Consider the following 20,945-nt stretch of genomic DNA (forward strand, 5'->3'; position numbering starts at 1 on the left):
TAGAGACACTAAGGGGAAAATGGCTCCCACGTGGTTACCATCAGGAAACCAGGAGAGAGTGAAGCGTGAGGTATGTTCCCAGCAGTGGGTAAAAATGTACTCAAAGGAGAAAACAGCTTACTAAACTCTATTTAGTGTGTGCAACTTTCTACTAATGTGCCCCAGTCCTCTGCAGCCAGCTACTTGAGGGCATTTCCACAGGCACTACTCACCAATGACCACATGTGAATTCCACGCCACTGGAAGATCACCATTTTATAGTTTCATAACTGAGAAAATATTTTCATAGAAACAACAAAAGCAAGGAGATAAAAACCCTTGCAACCAGAAAAATTGATTTAGATTAGTTATGTGATTAAAAGCTCAGCTCTGACTTGAAAGAGCATCGGTCTTAGCTCACTTCACATGGAGGTTCCGAGCTAAGACGTCAAGGAAGCAGTGTAACCGCCTCTACCAGTCAGCTGAGACTGCTGAGCAGACACCCGCTGCTGCCCGTCTCCTTGTCTATGTTCTCATCTGCGTGCTGTGAAGAAAGCCCTGCACTGGGCCCCACGCACTTGATCTGAGAGCGTTATCTTTGAAAGAAATGGGAGTAGACAAGGGAGACTAGATAGCAGTGGGACTAGCCTCAGCAGCCTTTCTGGGAGAAGTCAAGTCCCGATGACTTTGTTATTTCCAAAGTAGTGAATACCTGTTCGAAAGGAAGAAAATAAATTTGTGTTTAGCCAAAAATATTTCAGTACTGCTTTAAGAAAACACATTCTGAACATTACATCTATTCTCCTTTAAAATATGCATAGTAGTTACTAATAGAAAAACTTTGACAATGTGCTTCAATAACAGTTTTTCAAACTAAACCCACTGAAGTCAACTTAAAAAAACTCCCGTTTCTGTACCTCACCACATGTAGGGTGAATTCCAATGGTGCCATCAAGTAGCTGCTTCGTGAGCCCACATTTCATTGCAGCTGCAAATCCTTGAGTAACCTCACCGGCATTCGGCCCAAGAATGTGAAATCCTATCACCCGGTTCTTTAATAGAGAAACAAAACAAAGGGAAGCCCAGTAGGTTAATGAACTAAATAGGAATCTAATCATTGCAAGTTCACAGTTCAGACTGACAGCATCTACTACAAGAACCAATGTTGAACTCAGCATAGAACATTACCATGAAACTGAGCCACTGTACGAATCTGTTAAATGAGCCAATAAATGCACATCCAGAGTAATCTGCACTCAGATTTACTAGAAACAAGCAACTTACCCACTACATGAAGCTCATTAGTTTGTATGGTAGAAATGTTTGAACTATGTTGAGATAGTGCTAAACAACATACAAATCTGAATTAAAGTCCAACACTGGAATAATTCTAAGGCAGTAGGTCTCACTGGCACTGCAGTGATTCCTGGTCCAGGAAGCAAGTAGCCTGGCTCCCAACATAACTAAGGGAAGATCAAGGAGTAGCTGGTGGGCAGGGCATTTCCCCAGGATTACATGTTGGTAGGTGCAAGGCACATGTGATGAGCAGACCACTGAGATAGAAAGCAAGATTCACAGTATAGCCCCAGCCGGTGTGGCTCAGTTGGTTGGAAACTGTCCTATGCACTGAAAGGTTGCCAGTTCAATTCTCAGTTAGGGCACATGCCCAGGTTGCAGGCTCAATCCCCAGAAGGGGGCATGAAGGAGGCAGCCGATCCATGTTTCACTCTCACATTGTTGTTTCTCTCTCTCTCTAAAAAAATCAATAAAAATATATTTTTTAAAAAGATTCAGTGTCTTTCCAAGGTACACTGCATTTAGGCTGTCCTTTTGTCTGTGTTTTTTCATCAGACTCTATTATTGTTTTGATCTTCAATAGTAAAAGTGTACAACAGATAGAGAGAAAGGGCATCAGAGATCTTGAAGCTGGCGGAAGTTTTTGCCTCCTCACATTCTAGAGAAAGAACAATGGTTCAAAGCAGCTAACTCATCCACATCAACTGGTGGGTGCTGAAATGGAGAGCTCCGGGAGCAGTGTTTCTCCAAGGACAGTCACTGGCCACAGGGGCTCTGGGTGAAACGTGGAGTTCCCAGGGCCCCACAAAAGGAGACTGAAATGGAATCTCTGAGGCGGTGCATTGTACATACAGCAAACTGGGAAAAGGCAGGCAACCCAGACAGAGTAAAAACATCTGATGAAAACCCCCATTTAAAAATGAAAATGAAGGCAGGCTCTGTGAGAGGGAAAACCTAATGCACAATTTTTACCACATAGCCACAGTAAAATACATAGTAGGATGGTCCACTAGAAACAGAAATTTGGACAGGAGTAAAAGAAATTAATAAGCTCTACTGATGACAGTGAGCACATGTGTGGGGGGCAAATGGGGATCCTGCTCACGTTAGGGGCCTCCGTGCAGTCTCTGCCTGCTCCTTTTGGAAAGGCACTCACAACTTCATGGCAGTAACCTCAGATTACTGTCAACTTTACATGTTAGCTGTTGCTGTTCATATGTACCTAATTTTATGTTTTATCTCCCCAGATAAGTTATGAACTCTTTAAAAGGGAGGCACCCAAGTGCTAACACTGCCTTCTTCTACCCTCAGTGTTCTTTATAAAACCAGTCCTAAATAAACTGTGCTTTAAACTCCAATAATCAGGGCATCTGTTATCAGTTTCATGCTCACCTCAATAACAGGGAAGGCAGAAGCCTCCAACAGTGGACTGTCCCCTCCACTGATTCTTCTTTAATGAATGGCTTCATTAGGCATTAGTTCATTAATTACAGTTTTCACTTTGTGTAAGCATCTCCTTGAAAAAGGTTTGTGATACACATTCACTTGACAAAACGCACACAGACATACACCTTACATTTTATTAGTTGATGATCAAAATTTTCAGATGATCTAGCTCTAAACTGCCGAGTTAGGTCTGGGAAGAGACAACTTTCAATGATTATTTTGAGAAGGTACTGGTAACCCTCAATTACAATCTATCACTTGTTCAACCCCTGCAAAAGCATTACCTGGGTAATAATTTGAAGGATTTATTGCCTTTCCTTGAAAACTACCTTTAAAGAGACTGTAAAAACCCAAATACTAGAATAAAAGCTACATTTTAAAATTACAGCATTTCAGCTTCCCATCATATTACGTACATTGTCCAATTTATTGCAAATTATCTTTGCATAACAAGTATTGTTGTCTCTGCCGGCTACTGTCCACTCAAGAGGCCAGAACAAAGTATGATATACCTGGAAGACAAGGAGAGAGAGAAAGAGGCCGAGATTAGTATATATGAAAATCACTCCTTGGTATACTCTTTAATTATATAAACACGATAATCTCTATAACAGCTTTCAGAAATTTAAAGTTCCACAATCCCAACTTTATGTAACCAGAGCTCCTAAAATACCACCTGAACAAGTGTGCTGACCTTTGTTTTGCTCTATTGTTATGCCAAAAAAAAAAAAATCTAATAACTAAATTCAGTTTTCAAACATTTATAGAGTATTGCCATCCAAGGCAATGAACTAGGCTGTGTGTGAATTGAAAAGATAAATACTTAGATCCTGCTGTGACAAGTTCATAACTTGCCTACAAGGTTCATTTTCAATCCAGATCTAGGAAAAGCAGAAGAGATAAAACAGTTCAACCCCATTAAAAGATACTAAGAACATTACCTATGCTACTTTAAAGCCTTCACCCCAGCACCCCAAATATACCACTCAGGCTCCTCAATCTGGCACAATCATCTAAGACCCAGAGCAAAACACAATGTGACCTCCATCCTGCTCACAGCAGCTACATTTTCCCAATGTTGTTCCTCCTCATCTCTCCATACAGAAGGCAACAGATTAATGTTTGGTGCCAGGATAAAGAAACGAATTCTAAACTACAGATGGTCCCCGAGTTAAAATGGTTCAACTTACGATTTTCTGACTTTATGATGGTGCGAAAGTGATATGCTTTTAGTAGAAACGGTACTTCAGAATTTGAATTTTGATCTTTCCCTAGGCTAGCTACAAGTGGTAAGACACAATCTTGTGATGCTAGGAAGCCGCAGCGAGATTATTTTGCTCAACTGTACAGGCACACTCGTTTTGCTGTGCTTCGCTTCATTGTGCTTCACACATATTGCATTATTTTACTTAAGGTTTGTGGCAACCCTGGGAAGAGCAAGTCTATCAGTGCCATTTTTCCAACAGCATTTACTCCTTGGTCTCTGTGTTACATTTTGGAAATTCTTGAAATATTTAGAACTTTTTCATTATTATTATGTTTTTTATGGTGATGTGGATGTGTGAACAGTGATCTTTGATGTTACTATTGTAATTGTTTTGGAGCGCCATGAACCACACCCATATAAGATGGCAAACTTAATTGATAAATGTGTGTGTTCTCACTGCTCCACTAAGTGGGTGTTCCCCCATCTCTCCCTCTCCTTGGGCCTCCCTATTCCCTAAGATACAAATACTATTGCACACTTAATAAACTACAGTATAAACATAACTTTTATATGCACTGAGAAACCAAAAAAATTCATGTGACTCACTTTGTTGCAACACTCTCTTTCTTGCAGTGTTCTGGAACTAAACCCTCAATATCTCTGAGGTCTGCCTGTACTCTAAAACTTTGTATTAAGTCAGGACAACAGAGAGCACAGCCCTATTTTGGCCCCTTTAGGAATTGCTTTTTTATTATACTGTGCTGTGGCACTGTGTCATGGGACTGCAGTTCTGGATCTAATAAACACTCCTGTAAAATCCATTACTGTATTTACTAATGATGTATTTTAAAGGTATTATTCACCATACCTCAATGCCCCTTTTATAAGAACATTAAGAAATATCTCTCAATTCTCCCTCTTCTAGACAGGTAGTAGGAAGCTTAGGGGTTAAATTCAATTTTCGGCATAATCCTAAAGCAGGACTGTAAGACTTTATAGCATTGATTTTGTGAACCAACAAATTAATTTTTTTTCTAACATCATCTTATTTTTTCTACATTCTCTTTTTACCTTGATTTCCTCACTTAAAAAATATCGTACATGTATTTTTGAGAGACTTCCTCCAATTTCTTTTTAACAGGAATTAAAAAAAATACTAATACATCAAATTTTCAGTTCTGTCAAGTGAAATAAATAAATAAATATATAAAGCATGTGAGTTGAGCTGCAATGAACCTTAGGATGAAGACCTTAAAGAAATCCCACAAACCTGGGAAACTTTTTACCTATAAAGGTATTTTTTTAACTAGGATATGGCCTTCTACATTCTTCCTGCATGTCTATCCTAATTCTCATTAATATAAAAAAGTCTTACAACAAAGTGTTAAATCCATAATTGTTACCATCAATTTTCCAACACCCAAGTGAACATTCACCATTGCAGAAAGGTTGGGTCGCCCGGCCAGGAGTGGCTCAGCAGTTGCGCGTCGACCTAGGATCCAGGCAACCAGGGTTCGATTCCCAGTCAGGGCACATGCCCGGGTTGCGGGCTCGATCCCCAGTAGGGGGCGTGCAGGAGGCAGCCGACCAATGACTCTCTCATCATTGATGTTTCTCTCTCTCTCTCCCCCTCTCCTTTCCTCTCTCTGAAATCAATAAAGATATGCTTAAAAAAAAAAAAGATATATTAAAAAAAAAAAAAAGGATGACTCATTATCACAAGATCATCATAAACACTGAACAATGTCCTTTATAATGTAAATGTCTCACTGAAAGCAACCACCTAAAATAACATTATAAAGTTTTAATCATACATTTCCCAACACCAGAAGTGTAAGTAAGAGTTTCAGAAAGTCATTAGGCCATTTAACTAGGAAATATCAGTGCTATGGTTTAAAGAAATTCCCAGTAAGAAATTGTCTTTGAGGGAGAGAACTGAAATTTCACCTCTATTGCTTAAAACCTCAAGTAGTAATAATCCTCTAACTCTTTTTTTCTCTCCCTATCCCTACTATGTTGGGAGGGTGTGCAGAAAAAAGACACTCAAGCCACCCACCAAAATGTAAGAGAATATTTATAAGGTGGTTGTATTTAAAAGGGACAGTGGTGAAGGGGAGGTGGGAACAAAATGTGTGGACACCTCTGTCAGAGTCTGAATGGCCCACAGCCCACAAAAACCTTGGGACCTGCCCATCTTCCCCACCTAGAGTCCATCGACAGTGAAGGTTCCCAGAGCCATGTTGACATTCCATGAGTCTTGCTACCATCATACCAAATGGAAGTGGCTAGATGGCTGACCCAACTCAGACCAGTTCAGAACTAAGACTAAGAAACAGTAAGTCAATCAGTTCCTCTTAAGACCAGAAATATCAGATAAACTTGGGGAACAAAAGAAAGGCCATATTTTGGCTGCTATGTGCATTCCAGGAGCAAATAAGGTCTATTTGCAGGAACAGAGGAATGAACTGCATGTGCACACACAAACCCCAAGCAAGTAAAAGAAAAAAGTGAGACAGTCTTCCAATTCCTGGTTCTTAGCCCGTCCTAAGGCCTTGAGACCTTCCTGAATTCCCAAAAGATCTCATAATAACTTGTGCTTCCTTATGTAAGCTTAATCAAGTAGATATTTGTTACTTGTAATTCAAAAGTCCTAGTGCATACCTTATACATCTCTCTTCCCCCAACTATATTATTATTAGTTTGCAAGAGAGACAGGGTTCAAATTATTTAATCTAATTTTCCTAAAACAGGATGATTTCCTATAATATAACCATTATAACAACTTGCAAAATGACAATATAAAAAAATGACTGAGAAGACAGCTGATTCTAAAGATTCTTAAAAAGTAAACAAAACACAATCTTACTTCTAAATTCTCTTTTTTATATATTTCAATAGCTTTCTCTTCAGATAATCCACAGCAGCCATATTCCAGGGGAGTAAACACTGTAGTTGGAACATTAACATAATCACACTGAAAGATAAACAAAGTACATGTTATTTTGTGACACATTTTTTTACAGCAAAAATCTCTATCGCATACATTTATAAAAGGGAACTAAGTAAGTCCAGTTCAGTGTAACTGATTCTGACACATCATCACTTCAGGGAATTCTAAGTTACACTAAAGGGGATGGATGGGGCGAGCCTGACTACAGGGCAGAGGCCACACGCTGGCCAGTGACTGACGACCAGGACTAGCTCTCCCAGTGCCCTATCCTCAGACTTCTGGTCTGCAAACCACTCAGTACAGGAGGAGGTGCTGCACTTTGTGGCCCCTACAGACACTTTCTAAAATTTTCTCCTTCCATTCCCATGTGGACCCTACTTTTCTGAAGCACCTCTACCAGGTGACAGAGGATTACACTATTCCACCTGAAGCTTAGACCACCCTTGGCCTTTTCATTTAATGCTGTCCTGAGATGGTGAGCAAAGCAGCAGCTCAATAGTGTAGGGCTGAGTGACTGCCCTGGACAGTCAAGGGGACAGTCAAGTACACATATGTACTTGGGGACCAGGACTGCATGAGTCCCATGGTTACCAAGGAACCCCTCAGAGCCCTTATCTGACTGAAATACAGCACAGGAAGACTGCAGACTCTGGACCCTACATAAAATCTTCCAGCAGCTCCATGCATCTGCCCATGGGAAAGCGAGCGCCAGGGCAAGTGGCATCCCTGCCTAGAGAAGACAGTGTGTTTGTGACGATGTGAAGAGTTGGAACATGTTGGCACAAGCATCATCACAGTGCGTGTGTGGTGAGAAAACAGTGTACAGGGTCAGAGAAAGAATGGAGGGTATAACCAGGGATGAACATCTCTGTGTCTGCCCATCCATAGCCCTCAAGGGGGTGACACTGCCCAGAGCACAACATGTCCCCCAAACCCCAGAGAACAAGTTACAGCTTATTGGGTCAGGGGTGACATCTAACCCAAAGAAAGGTAATCTATAAGCTGGCCAGTTACCTATGTAAAAAAAGGTTGGCTTCATCAATTGTTTCTTTTCTAGGAAAATGAACCAGGAGCAAGAGAGGATACTCCAGGTGGCGTGTGACAGGAAAAAACAGAGTTGTGGCCAAGTTAGGCTAATGAAAGGGCATCCTGTGAAGCCCCCATCCAGGTACAGGGCCCCAGAGCAGCTGTGACACCCATGCCCGGCCCTGCTCCATCTGCAGTGAGGCCCAGCACTAGCACGGTCCTTGTTCTAAGTCACTGCAATGTGACTTACTCATCTGTTTCATCCTTATGGAAACTCCTTCAGTCTGCCTAGTTTGAGTGACTTTCTATTTTACCCAAAAAGAAAAACACATCAAAACATCACAGGTACACTTCCATCAATGAGGGATTTGTGTACCATACGCATCAGCCTAGAGTCTTTAACTTAAATTACGCTCTCATTCCATTTTACATTTGCTAATGGCAAATCATGAAGCATTTGTGTTCTTTTTTCCAACATGGATAGAGAAAATCACATAACCACGTGGACTGCCTGGTTTTCTGGCTCTTCTTAGGCCATCAAATGCCCATTAGTCCATTAATTGACCAGCAGCTGGTCCCATATCCCATGGCTTATAGTGGAAGCCTCATCCTCAACAGATGCCTCTGTCTCCTGTTTCGTATCAATGAAGAAAAATCAACAGGTAATTCCTCAACTTTCCTCCCTTTCATCTAAAACACTCTTTCCACATCTTATACTATCTCCTCCACTTGAACTTGACTTCATCTTGCCCTACCTGTAGCCTTCCTTTCAGTCCTGTACCTTTACCCTCTCTTTTTACACACACACACTGGTGTGTCTTCTAATCTCTCTACCTGACAGCCACCACGACTGACTTCTTAAAGCATTAGGCAACTATTCTGCTTCCACACATCTTGAAATGCTGTTGCACTTTGGATGGGATGATTCTTCTTTGTACATTTAGCATTCCTGGCCCCACCCATTAACATCAGCAGTGCCATGTCCCCACACGTGTACAAGGTCTTCATTCACAACCTTACAAGGCACCTGCATCCCTTATGAAGAATATGGGATGCCCCAAAACTTTTCACCTTAACCTAATCATGCAAAAACAATCAGAGAAATTCAGAATGTGAGACATTCTACAAGACACATTCTATAAGAAAAGTAGCCTGGATTCATCAAAAGTCAGTCATAAAAAGTAAAACAAGCAAACAAACAGCTGAATCAAGGCAGGGGGCCATAGCAGGTTAAAAGACTTAGGACTACAGAAGAGCATGTACTGTGTGAATCAAAACACATGTATATGTACTAATGAACAACTGAGGAAATGTGAATTATTACTGCATTGTTGTTGAATTCTCAGCTACAGTAATGGAACTGTGGTTATGTGGATGAATATCCTTGTTCTTAGGAGATACGTGTTGAAGTATTCAGGAGGAAAACATCATTGATATCTGCCACTTATTTCAAATAGCTCAGCATACAAAAATTTGCATGCATTGTATACACACACATACACACATCTTCAGAAAAGGAGAGAACAAAAATGGCAAAGTGTTAATAACTGGGAAATCTGAGTGAAAGGATAATATGGGTGATTGCTACTGTTCTTTCTGTGGTTTGACATCTTTCTAAATGAAACGCTGGGGAAAATAAAGATCTTCAACAGCTCCCACTGCCTAGAGAAGGCCCTACTGATTCTTTACTGCCACATCACAGATTTCTGATGACCTGGTACCAAATCAATTTTCCAGCCTCATTTCCAGTTGTACTCCTCTATCACCAATCGCTCTGCCTGCATCCACCTCGAAATGTTGTAAGAATTGTGGCTAAGACAATTCTTTGTGTGTAACAGAATGGTTAGCATTCCTGACGCCCACCTGGGAAAACCACCTCCTCAGTCACTCGTCATCCACCAACACCTCCGCACGCCCACAGTGCTCCTGATGTAGCAGAGTATGGCCTACCCCAGCTGGGGACTCCTGAGACTGCTCACAGTCCTTGAAAAAGCCAAGCACTGCCGAGCTCTGGGCTTTTCTTTGAATTATCTACTTATCAAAAGAGCCCTTTGCTTCCTCAATTTTAGATTGCTCATCCTACAAAGCCCATCCCAGATCTTTAATCAAAGACTATGAAAGGTGGAGGAGACTGTAGAAATCACCTGATTCACACCATCAGCTTTGCAGATGGTGAAACTGAGGTGAAGAGAAGTGAAATGGCTTGTCCAGGTTAACACACTAAGCAGGCACTGAAGCCAGGGCCAGCATCCTGATCCACTCTGAGTGTCCCTCCTACTCTGAGACAGTGCCACTGTCCACCTGGGAGGCCTCTACTGATCTCTTCAGTAAGAATTAATTGCTTCTCCTCTTATTCATGACCTCCATCAACCTAGTAAGCCCCTTGGCACTGGAACTGTGCCAATCCTTTGTATATTACCCAGCACAACACCTTACACATACAGATATTAAAAAAATATTTTTGAAAACCATTAGTAAATAATAAATCAACTGCAAATGATTTATTTGGGAAGAACCCTTTACTTGCAAAACAAGCACACACACTTTATTTGTATTGATTTTCTTAAAGTCATAATTTTTATTTACATATTACCTCAAAAACAACAGTAAGGCCCGGCCGGACATGGCTCAGTGACTGAGCACTGACCTAGGATCCAGGAGATCTCCGTTCTATTCCTGGTCAGGGCACACGCCCAGGTTGTGGGCTCAATCCCCAGTCTGGGGCGTGCAGGAGGCAGCCAATCAATGATGATTCTCTCATCATTGATGTTTCAACTCTCTCTCTCCCTCTCCCTTCTATAATCAATAAAGATTATATTAAAAACAAAAAACAAAACAGTAAAAAACTTACCTTTTCTAAACGACCCCCAAAAAGTCTTCGAGCCAACAGCTTGCCTGCCTGTATGGCGACAGGAGTGAGCTCAAGTTTACCTTCCAGAACATCCCCAACAGCGTAAACATAGGGCACATTGGTCTGTTCCATGTCATTTACTGGTATCTTGCCAGTCCTATTAGATTTTGAAAGGAAAAAATATATATTATGACTAACTCTGTACTGCTGGATGACTAACACTATTCTAACAGAACTAAGTGCATAGAGAAAAGACCTCCCTCTAAGAACTCATGCACCTGACATCATTACCTGCCTATAAGACCAATAGCTTACAATAACAAAGGTATCTGTAGCTCCAAAAGAAAACACCTTGCTAGTTGATGAAACCATGCTTGTTTTTTGGATATTGAGGATATTCCCAAATTTCCCCCGAGAATTGCACTTAGAGCTTTGATATTTTTCTCCTTGCCTGACCAAGGACATAAAATTCACTCTAAATCAGATAGTAGGTGAATACATTTCCACCTTTTTTTTAAATCAAGCATGAGCTCTTTAAGGCACACAATAGTTACTGATTGATTAATGAAAAAATTGATAACACAGAGCTGGGACAGTACTTCCTATAATATAAATTTAAAGCATTAAAATTTTGCACCTTAGTAATTAAATGAGAATTTTAAGAGGTGATCTGTAGAAACATTTTGCTTTGTGCATCAACAGAGAAATGATCCCACATATACATACTTCTCATTGATTTTGACACCAATCTTCTCCAAGCCTATTTTCCTTGTAGAGGAATCACGACCAATTGCTAACAAAACCTATATTTAGAGAGAGATCAAAAACACAAATTATCAATATCAGGAATGAGTGGGAACATCACTATAGATCTTTCAGACATTAAAATACTAAAACCTATTGTGAATGCCCTATGCCAATAAATTTGACAGCTTAGATAAAATAGAGTCCTTTTTTTTTTGAGGTCAAAATGCATTTTTAATTGAGGTATAATTGATATATAACATACTAGCTTCAGATATATAACAAAATCATTAGATATTTGTATATATTGTGCAATGATCACCACAGTAAGTCTAGTTAACATCCATCACCACACAGTTCCAAATTTTATGTTTTGATAAGAATTTGTAAGATCTACTCTCTTAGTAACTTTCAAACATACAGTATAGTACATGCCCAAAATAGACTTCTTGGAAGACACAATTTACCAAACGTACACACAAATCTGAATAACCCTTTGTTATGTGCTGAATTATGCCCCCCAATTCATGTGTTGAAGTCCTAATCCCCAATACCTCAAAATGTGACTGATTAGGAGACAGGACCTTTAAAGAGGTAATTAAGGAAAAATGAGGCCATTAGGGTAGGCCCTAATCCAATATGACTAGTGTTCTTATTAGCACACACAGCACAGACTGAGGTGCAATTACGTGAAGACACAGAGAGAAGGCAACCAACCACCTGCAAACCAAGGAGAGAAGACTAGAAGAAACCACTCTACCAACACTTTGGTCTCAGACTTCCAGCCTCCAGAACTGTAAGAAACTAAATTTCCTTTGCCTAAACCACCCTATCTGTAGTATTTTGTTATGGCAGCCCTAGTTGACTAATACATCCTATACTCATTAAGGAAACTGAATTCACAATTTGTAAACTTCCCATTAATTAACTCCAGATCCAGATGACTTCACTTGTAAAGTCTAATGAACACATAAGTAAAAAATAAAACTGGTGGTACACAAACTCTTCCAGAAAAAAGAGAAGGGAGCCTTCCCAACTCCTGTTTATAAGGCCAGCATAAATATCTGGTACCAAAATCAAACAAGAATATTTAAATAAAATTATAAGTCAATATCCTCATGAACACAAATGCAAAATTCAAATATAACAATATATAAAAAAGATAACTGATCATGACCAAATTTGGGACCAGTTTGTCCCCAAAATAAAAATTTGGTTTAACATGCAAAAAACAATCAATGTAATTCACCATTTTAACAGAATAAAGAAGAAAACAACTTAATCATCCCAATAGATATGGAAAAAGCATTTTTTTTTTTTTTAATATTTTTTATTGATCTCAGACAGAGGAAGGGAAAGGGAGAGAGAGAAAAACATCAATGATGAGAGAGAATCATTGATCAGCTGCCTCCTGCACACTCCCTGGAATCGAGCCCACAACCCAGGCATGTGCCCTGACCAGGAATCAAACTGTGACCTCCTGGTTCATGGGTTGACGCTCAACCACTGAGCCACACTGATCAGGCAGAAAACATTCTTAAATAATGAAACACAGAAAACTTTCCTTTGATATTGAGAACAAGACAAGAATGGCCACCATAGCCATTTCTGGTTAACAATGTACTGGAGGTCCTAGCTAGTGTACTTATGCATGAAAAAGAAGTAACGAGGAAGAGAGTGGAAAAGAGGAAACAAAACTGTTATTTACAAATATGAATATGTACAAAGAAAATTCAAAAGAATCTAAGAATAAATTATCAAGTAAGACCTTTTATTTTCTAATATATTTTTTATTTTGTTGACTCTCTACATTTTTTTTAACTAAAAAAAGTATATAAAAGTATATAAAACATAAATGTATAGTTTGTGTTAAAACTACAAACTACAGTTTACAAAAGAAATGTTGATATCCAAACATCAGCAATTTGAATTAGAATTGTTGCCATCCAAAACAGTCCATGGACTATTCACATTTTTTGGATGTTTCATACTGTTTGTTTTTTAAAAATAAAAATATATTTATTATTTTTATTATAAAAGATTCAATGTTTATTGCAAAACTATTCAAATGCAGAAATGTATAAGGTATCTAATGCCCCTGAACTAAATACTAATAACAGTCAGATATATCCGCTTCCAGATTTTATTCTATGCATAGTTACACATATACATGTATTTTAGCATGGTATTCTTCATATACCATTATCAAATGTCAACAGACCACCCTAGCCAGCTTGGCTCAGTGGTCAGAGGATTGGCTCAAGGACTGAAGGATCTTGAGTTTGACTCTAGTCAAGGGCATGTACCTTGGTTGCAGGCTCGATCCCCGGCCTTGGTCAGGGCATGCACGGGAGGAAACCAATCGATATGTCTCTCACATAGATGTTCCTCTCTCTCACTCTCTCCCTTCCATATTCTCTCTGAAAATAAAAAAAATATCCTCGAGGATTAAAAAAAAAAATGTCAACAGGCCAACTACCTACCTTCCATATTTACTATACTCTTACAAAGAATCCAAAAAAGTTAAGCCTGGTATAATTTTCCCATAAGCTTCTTCTGTGCTAATTTATGAGTGTGTTCAACCACTTACTGCTTATAAAATAAAAACTTACTGTGTTATACACTCCTTCAATAGTTTCTGGTCCTTCCGTGGATTTAGCCACTACTTTCAGCTTTCCAGGTAAACCTTTCTCCAACTGTTGAATCTAGTGAGGATAAACAATGTAATGATTCGATCTAAAGGGGACAGAAAATAAATGGGTCCTAGGGTGTACACATCTGTGTAGGTGTTTACATGTGTGTATATGTGTGCCACAAGATACAATTTGGAGGTAGAACTAAGTTAATGTATTAGTTGGAGGTAGCATAAAAGGAAGAATGAAGGGATGCTTACTAAGGTGTTGGCTTACATTGTGTGGACTGTAGTATCATTTAATGATAGGCCAGAAAGATTAGCAAGGGAATACATTTAGGTAGAAAATCAAGAGTTTAATTTTTGTCATTAAATTTGAAATGCATTGAGGAATTCAAGTGGAGATATTCAGTAGGCAGTTGCACAAATGAGTATGGAGTTCAGGACAGATGCCTGAGCAGGATATATAAATCTGAGAGCCACCAGCATTAAGTTAAAGTGTGGGTCTAAAGAAGACTGCCCAGGTAAAGAGGGCAGAGAAATGAAGAGGGACCAGGTGTTCTGATATTTACAAGTTGAGTACATGTGGAACCACAGGACCACATGTGGGGCCGGAGTAGAGAAAGGAGTATGCTTCAAATGGAAAGAATGTCAACTTCACCGAATGCTGCCAGGGGCCCAGTAAGATAAGGGCAGAGATGTAACCACTGGCTTTGACAACAGGGATACAGAACGTGACAAGCAGTTTCAAAGGGGTGGCAGAAAGGGAAGCAGCTGAGTCTGAGGCAGTGGGAAATAAGGTAAGAAATGAGAAGTAGCGTGAACAGAAGTTTTCTTGTAAAGGGAAAAAGAAAAATGGGGACCTAGCCAGAAAGGCAGAGAGGGAAGGGAGAGCTCATCTGTTAAAAGATGAGAGACACTGAGAGGCCTGTAGAGGAAAAAAAGAAGACAATCAGCTGAAGATGGGATGTCCCTGAAAAGCTGAGAGGTGAGGGAAACAGTGAGAGAAGAGGAAATCCAAGCTGAGAGGAGCAAGGGCACCTCCATTATCAGAGGAGGAGAAGACAGGGACAAATGGGGGCTAGTTTTGTGAATTCCAGGTGGGAACACTATCTTCAAGGTTTCCTATTGAGTGCAGGCCAATTTATTTAATAAAATGAAGGAGGGGTAAAATAAAAAGTTAAAGAGAGAAAAAAGAAAATAAAAGGAATTCCAAATGTCATTCAGACTCACCATCACAGGTATAAATTTTCTTAAGAACTTAACACCATGTTGTTCCATATAGGAACCCACTTTCTCTGCCATTTCTTGATCAAAGCCACGAAGAAGGATTGACCGCACCATAACTGTGACATCTAAGCCAATACCAGCAAGAAATCCTGCACATTCCAGAGCCACATAGGATGCCCCGACTACTAATGTTTTGCCAGGGCAGTAAGGCAGAGAAAAAAGGTCATCACTGAAAAATAAAAATAAGAAAAAGAATACTAGGCAATAAAAATGAAATGGGTTACTTAGGTTTCAATGGTCTTTTGTGGGCTGAATTGCAATTTGGGGCTTGAATGAAGAAACACTAGAAGAAACAGCCTTTAGGAGTTTGTAATAGTTTCTCCTATGGAGAAAGAAGTAGCCCTCATTTTTTCAAAATCAAATTAGTGGATCACAAGCAAAGTTTTTTAAAAAACAGAAGAGAAAACATTAGACTACATTATATGTGATAAGAAAAATATTATTTTGTTTGTTTTGGATACGTGTGTGTGTTCACCTGAGTAACAGCACAACAAAAAATTTATTTCTTAATGTGCATCTGGTCAAAAAAGCTGGAGCCCGGCCAGGCGTGGCTCTGCGGTTGAGCGTCAACCTAGGATCCAGGCGATAGGGGTTCAATTCCCGGTTAGGGCACACGCCTGGGTTGCGGGCTTGATCAATGACTCTCTCATCATTGATGTTTCTATGTCTCTCTCTCCCTCTCCTTTCCTCTCTCTGAAATCAATAAAGATATATTTAAAAAAAAAAAAAAAAAGCTGAAAAGTCACTGAACTACATTATACACTGACCTCTGTATAACCATCCAGGGGAGATCTCTATTAAACCTTAGTATTAGGAATAGCCACAATTCTCCTGATCAGCTGACTTGTTATTATATTAGGCACTAAGACCTAAAGCTAATTGTATTGGCTTCTTCTCTTTGGCCTTTCGGAAGTTGAGGCAAATTCCCAGAGCAATAACCTAGAAACATACAGCATATTTTTGTGAGTAAATTTGACCGTATTATTTACCTAACCTTATTTTCTCTTTGCTCCACTGTTAACTATGTAGCTTCTTCCATTGTATATATGTGCCTTTATTCATCAATTCAAATCTTTGTGAAATAGGCAGGGAATAAACTGGAAACACAAACACAATACAATTCAGTTAAGTGGCCTATTTAAACTTACCTAGTAATACAGTGTTCTTTATCGCCTTGGATTCCTAAATACCGTGGCCTTTCACCTGTTGCTATGACAAATTTTTCAGCAGTATAATAAGTCTCCTGTCCTTTTCTATTGGTTGCCTTGAAAAAAGAAAAGTAAACTTCACTTTTCAATCAACACTACAAAGTACCAGACACTATGGACAACCTAGTTACCACCCTCTATGGAGCTTCCCATCAACAGAAATAGCAAAAATAATTCAGTGTGATAAGCACCACCACAGAAAATAGAAGTCTTTACAAAATATTAACCAAAATACCAGAAGGGAGTGGAGTAGGGGACTGGAAAGCTAGGCAAGAATGGCTTCACAGGTGGTAACATTTTAAGTGGAGGTGAGAAAAGTGAAAAAATTTTAGAAAAATGGAAACCTAAAGGGAGAACAGTACATAAAAATGCACAGGCCTGAAAGCAGCTGGAGTCTGGGGAACAGCAAGTGGCAAGAAGTGACAGGAGAGGTTATGTGTCAGAGGAAAAGTTGGCTATGGAGTATTAACAAAGGTTGTTCATTGCTTATTTTCAATTATACTAGTAAATCATAAATAAATTCACATTTTAAAAATTCAAAAAGCTATGAAAGCCTTTAATAAGGGGGTGGTTTCCGTGGGATACAGAGAGGGCAGCCTGGAGACAGGGCTCTGCAGCAGACAAACAAGCGCAAGCTGTGAGGGTGAAGTGGGAGGAACCTGAAGTTTCGTGCTGGAGTAACTGGAAAGACACTGGTATCACTAAATAAGGAAGCATAGGAGAGGTAGGTCTGGCTGGGAATGCTTGGCTTATTCAACCAACCAGACCACCCATGATGGTTTGAGAACTAAAACTGACTGGCTTGTATTTCATGTGAATGATGCAATTCAAATCAGCCCATGTACAGCTCTAAAGGGGTAGCTGTAAAAAGACCACCTCACACCTTTCTAGAAACAAGAAATGACTACAAAATACCCTCCAATCCTGTCAGATCATTGCACACTGTGCTACAAAAGCAGAGTACAAAAACAAATGAGGTGTTGAGGATGATATTTGATTATTGAAAGTTTTGTGTTCATCAAAATGGTCTCATTTTCCTTACACACTGACCTTATAATACAGAAACGTTACAAAAATAAATTTATAAAATACACTAATTCTTATGTTATTTTTATTAATACTTTTATGAATAATATATACTAACATTCTAATTAAGGTTTCATTTTTAAAAATAACTAACACTACTAAAATTTTGATTTTTTTACTGTTTAAACATTTTCTCTTGCAAGATGGCAATGAAATCAAAAGGCAAATAACTTTAAGAGTTCTTTAAAAGGCAATTTCTAATTCATCCAGGCATGTGAAATGCACTAACAATGGAGGAAATACAGGTGCACACACAACCTAGCATGCATTAGCTACAGTCCTTAACATGGACATGGAACTTTAGTTCAAGGCAAGTATAAGCAGTAGTAAAGGAAAAGCAATAAACAAGACAAAATATTCAAAGAGTACCTTTATTTTATGGTGTTCAACAAATTCTCCGTAGGAATTTACATAGGCCACAGCCTTCTCCCTCAAAGACATCCCATAGCTCCAATTTAGAGAGCCAATGTGGTTTTGAATAGCTTCTGCCATGGTCTCCCAGTTGTGCTTCACTGAAAATAAGTAACCAGGGTGAAGTCATAGAGTGAATCTTACTGTAAATGGTAAATTATACACAACCACATCAGCCACATGATATATTGCTTTAAAAATCAAAAAATGAACAAAAGATAATTAGCAACCTAAACCTCTTTTATACCAGTTATGGTCTATACTTCTTCCTCTTTTATATTACGAAACATGCAAAAAAACATAGTTCTGAAAACAATAAAGCTGTAAAAAAGTCCATGGAGGACAGAATGGGAAAAACTAGCTCTCTTACGGCCATGCATGCAAAGTTATGAGGCAAGAAGATCATCTCTACTCGGGAGCACCAAGGACATTTTCACACTGCGGGCCTGTTGCACGTGGCCTTCTGCATGTGAAGGGAAGCAAAGCTCATGTCAGCGAGCACTGCATATTCACCTCCCCAGACAGGCTAGGCTACTCCCATTTGGTTCACCTGGCGGTGGTTTTATGATATGAATAAATGAGGCTAGTCTTCACTGTTGCAACCATTTGTATTAAAATGTTTACCCACTTCTTTTTGAAGTTGGGATGGGAGTTTGTGAAATTAGATTTCTCATCATCCCTGCATCTTATTTCCAGGCATTCACCTTACTTGCTGATGCTGGTTCCCAAAGGAGACGCCGTCTCCATGCATCACCATGTTTATAAGACACAGAAGCCAGCCTGGGGCTCCCATCAACCTACATGAGATCCCTGAAGACAAACCCAGCCAACTGAGGGTTCACCCTCTGATCATATTTGGAGACTCACCCCATCTAGCACTATGAAGAAAGGCCCCACCACTAATCACCAGGGACATGGGACATTACAATGCAGGCAAGGGAAAGAAGTCACAGTGCAGAAAGGCTTAGCCAATGTACACGATTATGTCCCAGAAGTCACATCACCCTTTCTAGGATGCCAGTGTATAACAAAGTCAAATAGGACTTTGCAATCCAGAGGGTGATTCTGGTTACTACATTACCCGACGTCCACCCCATGATCCCAGGAGGTTACGACCCAGCAGTGATGACCCTTTCCACAATGGCACATACCCTCATATCCTAAGATAACTCTGCCTCACTCCCTCAAGAATTGGAAAAGCTATTCTTCCAACCCTTAAGGAAGCATTTATCCCAAGGACTTTGTCAGTTAAGTTCAACTTCATATCCTTGTTGTAAAAGACATTCTGTATTAGAGGTTCCCACACATGGCTGCACATCAGGACCCCTGGGAATCATGTTAAAATGTACAGATTCTAGGACCCACCTCAAACCTATGCAATCAGGAGCAAGATCTCAGAACCCATACAGTTAAAAAGTTCCCTCAGGAGATTTTAATATGTCAAGTCCATGAACTGGCATTTTGGAACCACTTGCTCTACTATTTTATTAATCTGTATAGTCCTGTAACTGTATCATAATTTTAAATACTAATGAGAAAAGTCATTCTCTACACATTCTCAAAGATTAGCTATCCTTACGTACTTTTCAGTAAGAACTTTAGAATAATCTGTTAGCGCTAAAAAGAAAACTTTTGCTATTTTCACAGACTTATATAGAATTTACAAATTAAGTTTGAGATAATGGCTTCGAAATATTGATCCCCTCCAAAATTACAGTATATTTTTTATGCTTGTACATTCTTTTCTTATATATTTTGTAAATTTCTGATGAAATTTATTCCATATTATTCTACCATTTTTGTTGCAATTTTCCATTATCCATTTAACAGTATTGCTGATATGTAAGAAAGCTATTGATTTTTGCACATTAACAAGCAACTTACTGAACTCTTGCTAATTTTAATATTTTTAATTCAGTATCTTGTACATTCTAGGTATATTGTATGCAATTCATATTTTAAATTTACAAAATCTCATTCTTCCTTCTTTTTAAATGTGTGCACTTTTTCTTATCTATTCTTCCATTTCGTACATTGGCAGAAGCACCAGGACAATGCGGATATTAGCAGTGGAAGTGTGCAGCTGTGTCTTATTCTTGACTTTAATGTAAATGCCTCAAAATTTTCTCCATTAAATATCTGCTTCTGATTTTTCTTCATCATGTAAAGGAAGTGTCCATTTCTTTGCTTATTTCACTAACAGGTGTGGTTTTTTTAAAAGCAATAATGGATGTGAGATTTTTATCAAATGCCCTTGCAGCTGAAATCCAGGTCAACATGTGAACTTTATGTATTCTACCACGATTTCCTAAATGTTGACTCATTCTTGCATCCTCAGAATGAATCCTCATTAAGTTGCAGTGCATTCTTTTAGTAGAATGCTAGAGAGGATTTGCTAATGCTTTTTCTAGAGTTTTAGCACCTCTATGGACTACAGTTTTCTATTTTTACACTATTTTTCTGTATCATCATGTCAAAAATCTCTGGGGAAAGAGACAAATTATTGTAATTTTTTTTAACTCCACATTATTCTAATGATACAAGATCAGAATTGCACATCTAGCCTGTGAATCTCATGCCTTAAATCCTCTAAATACATCTCCCATTCTCTCCAGTTGACTTTACTGTCTTTGTCCAGGCCTCATCATTTCTCCTCTGGGTTATGCAATAGCTCCCCATCTCACTTCTAGCTTTCTAAATTCCTTGATGCCATCAGAGGGATCCAGAACCCAAACTGTGGTTCATGCCCCTCTCCTGCTGAAACTCCTCAACAGTTCTTGCTATCTTTGGGATAAACTTTAATTCCTCAAAAAAGCATT

The 20,945-nt window shown here is 39.1% G+C and overlaps 1 protein-coding gene across 1 annotated transcript in view; it reads right to left on the reverse strand.

The window, feature by feature from the left end:
* Positions 1–240: 240 nt before the first annotated feature.
* The window catches only part of TXNRD3 (thioredoxin reductase 3), a 32,800-nt gene continuing 12,095 nt past the window's right edge, over positions 241–20,945 (reverse strand). Inside the window, exons 7-16 of the mRNA XM_087818679.1 lie at positions 18,085–18,227; positions 16,570–16,685; positions 15,365–15,590; positions 14,112–14,204; positions 11,482–11,558; positions 10,756–10,912; positions 6,795–6,902; positions 3,138–3,233; positions 897–1,031; positions 241–691 (exon numbers count right to left, since the gene is read on the reverse strand). Of these exons, the coding sequence (XP_087674805.1) occupies positions 623–691; positions 897–1,031; positions 3,138–3,233; positions 6,795–6,902; positions 10,756–10,912; positions 11,482–11,558; positions 14,112–14,204; positions 15,365–15,590; positions 16,570–16,685; positions 18,085–18,227 (1,220 nt within the window). The 3' untranslated portion in view covers positions 241–622. The remainder of the gene's footprint in view (positions 692–896; positions 1,032–3,137; positions 3,234–6,794; positions 6,903–10,755; positions 10,913–11,481; positions 11,559–14,111; positions 14,205–15,364; positions 15,591–16,569; positions 16,686–18,084; positions 18,228–20,945) is intronic.

This window comes from Miniopterus natalensis, chromosome 7 (assembly GCF_054644295.1).
Source record: "Miniopterus natalensis isolate mMinNat1 chromosome 7, mMinNat1.hap1, whole genome shotgun sequence".
NCBI lineage: Eukaryota > Metazoa > Chordata > Mammalia > Chiroptera > Miniopteridae > Miniopterus > Miniopterus natalensis.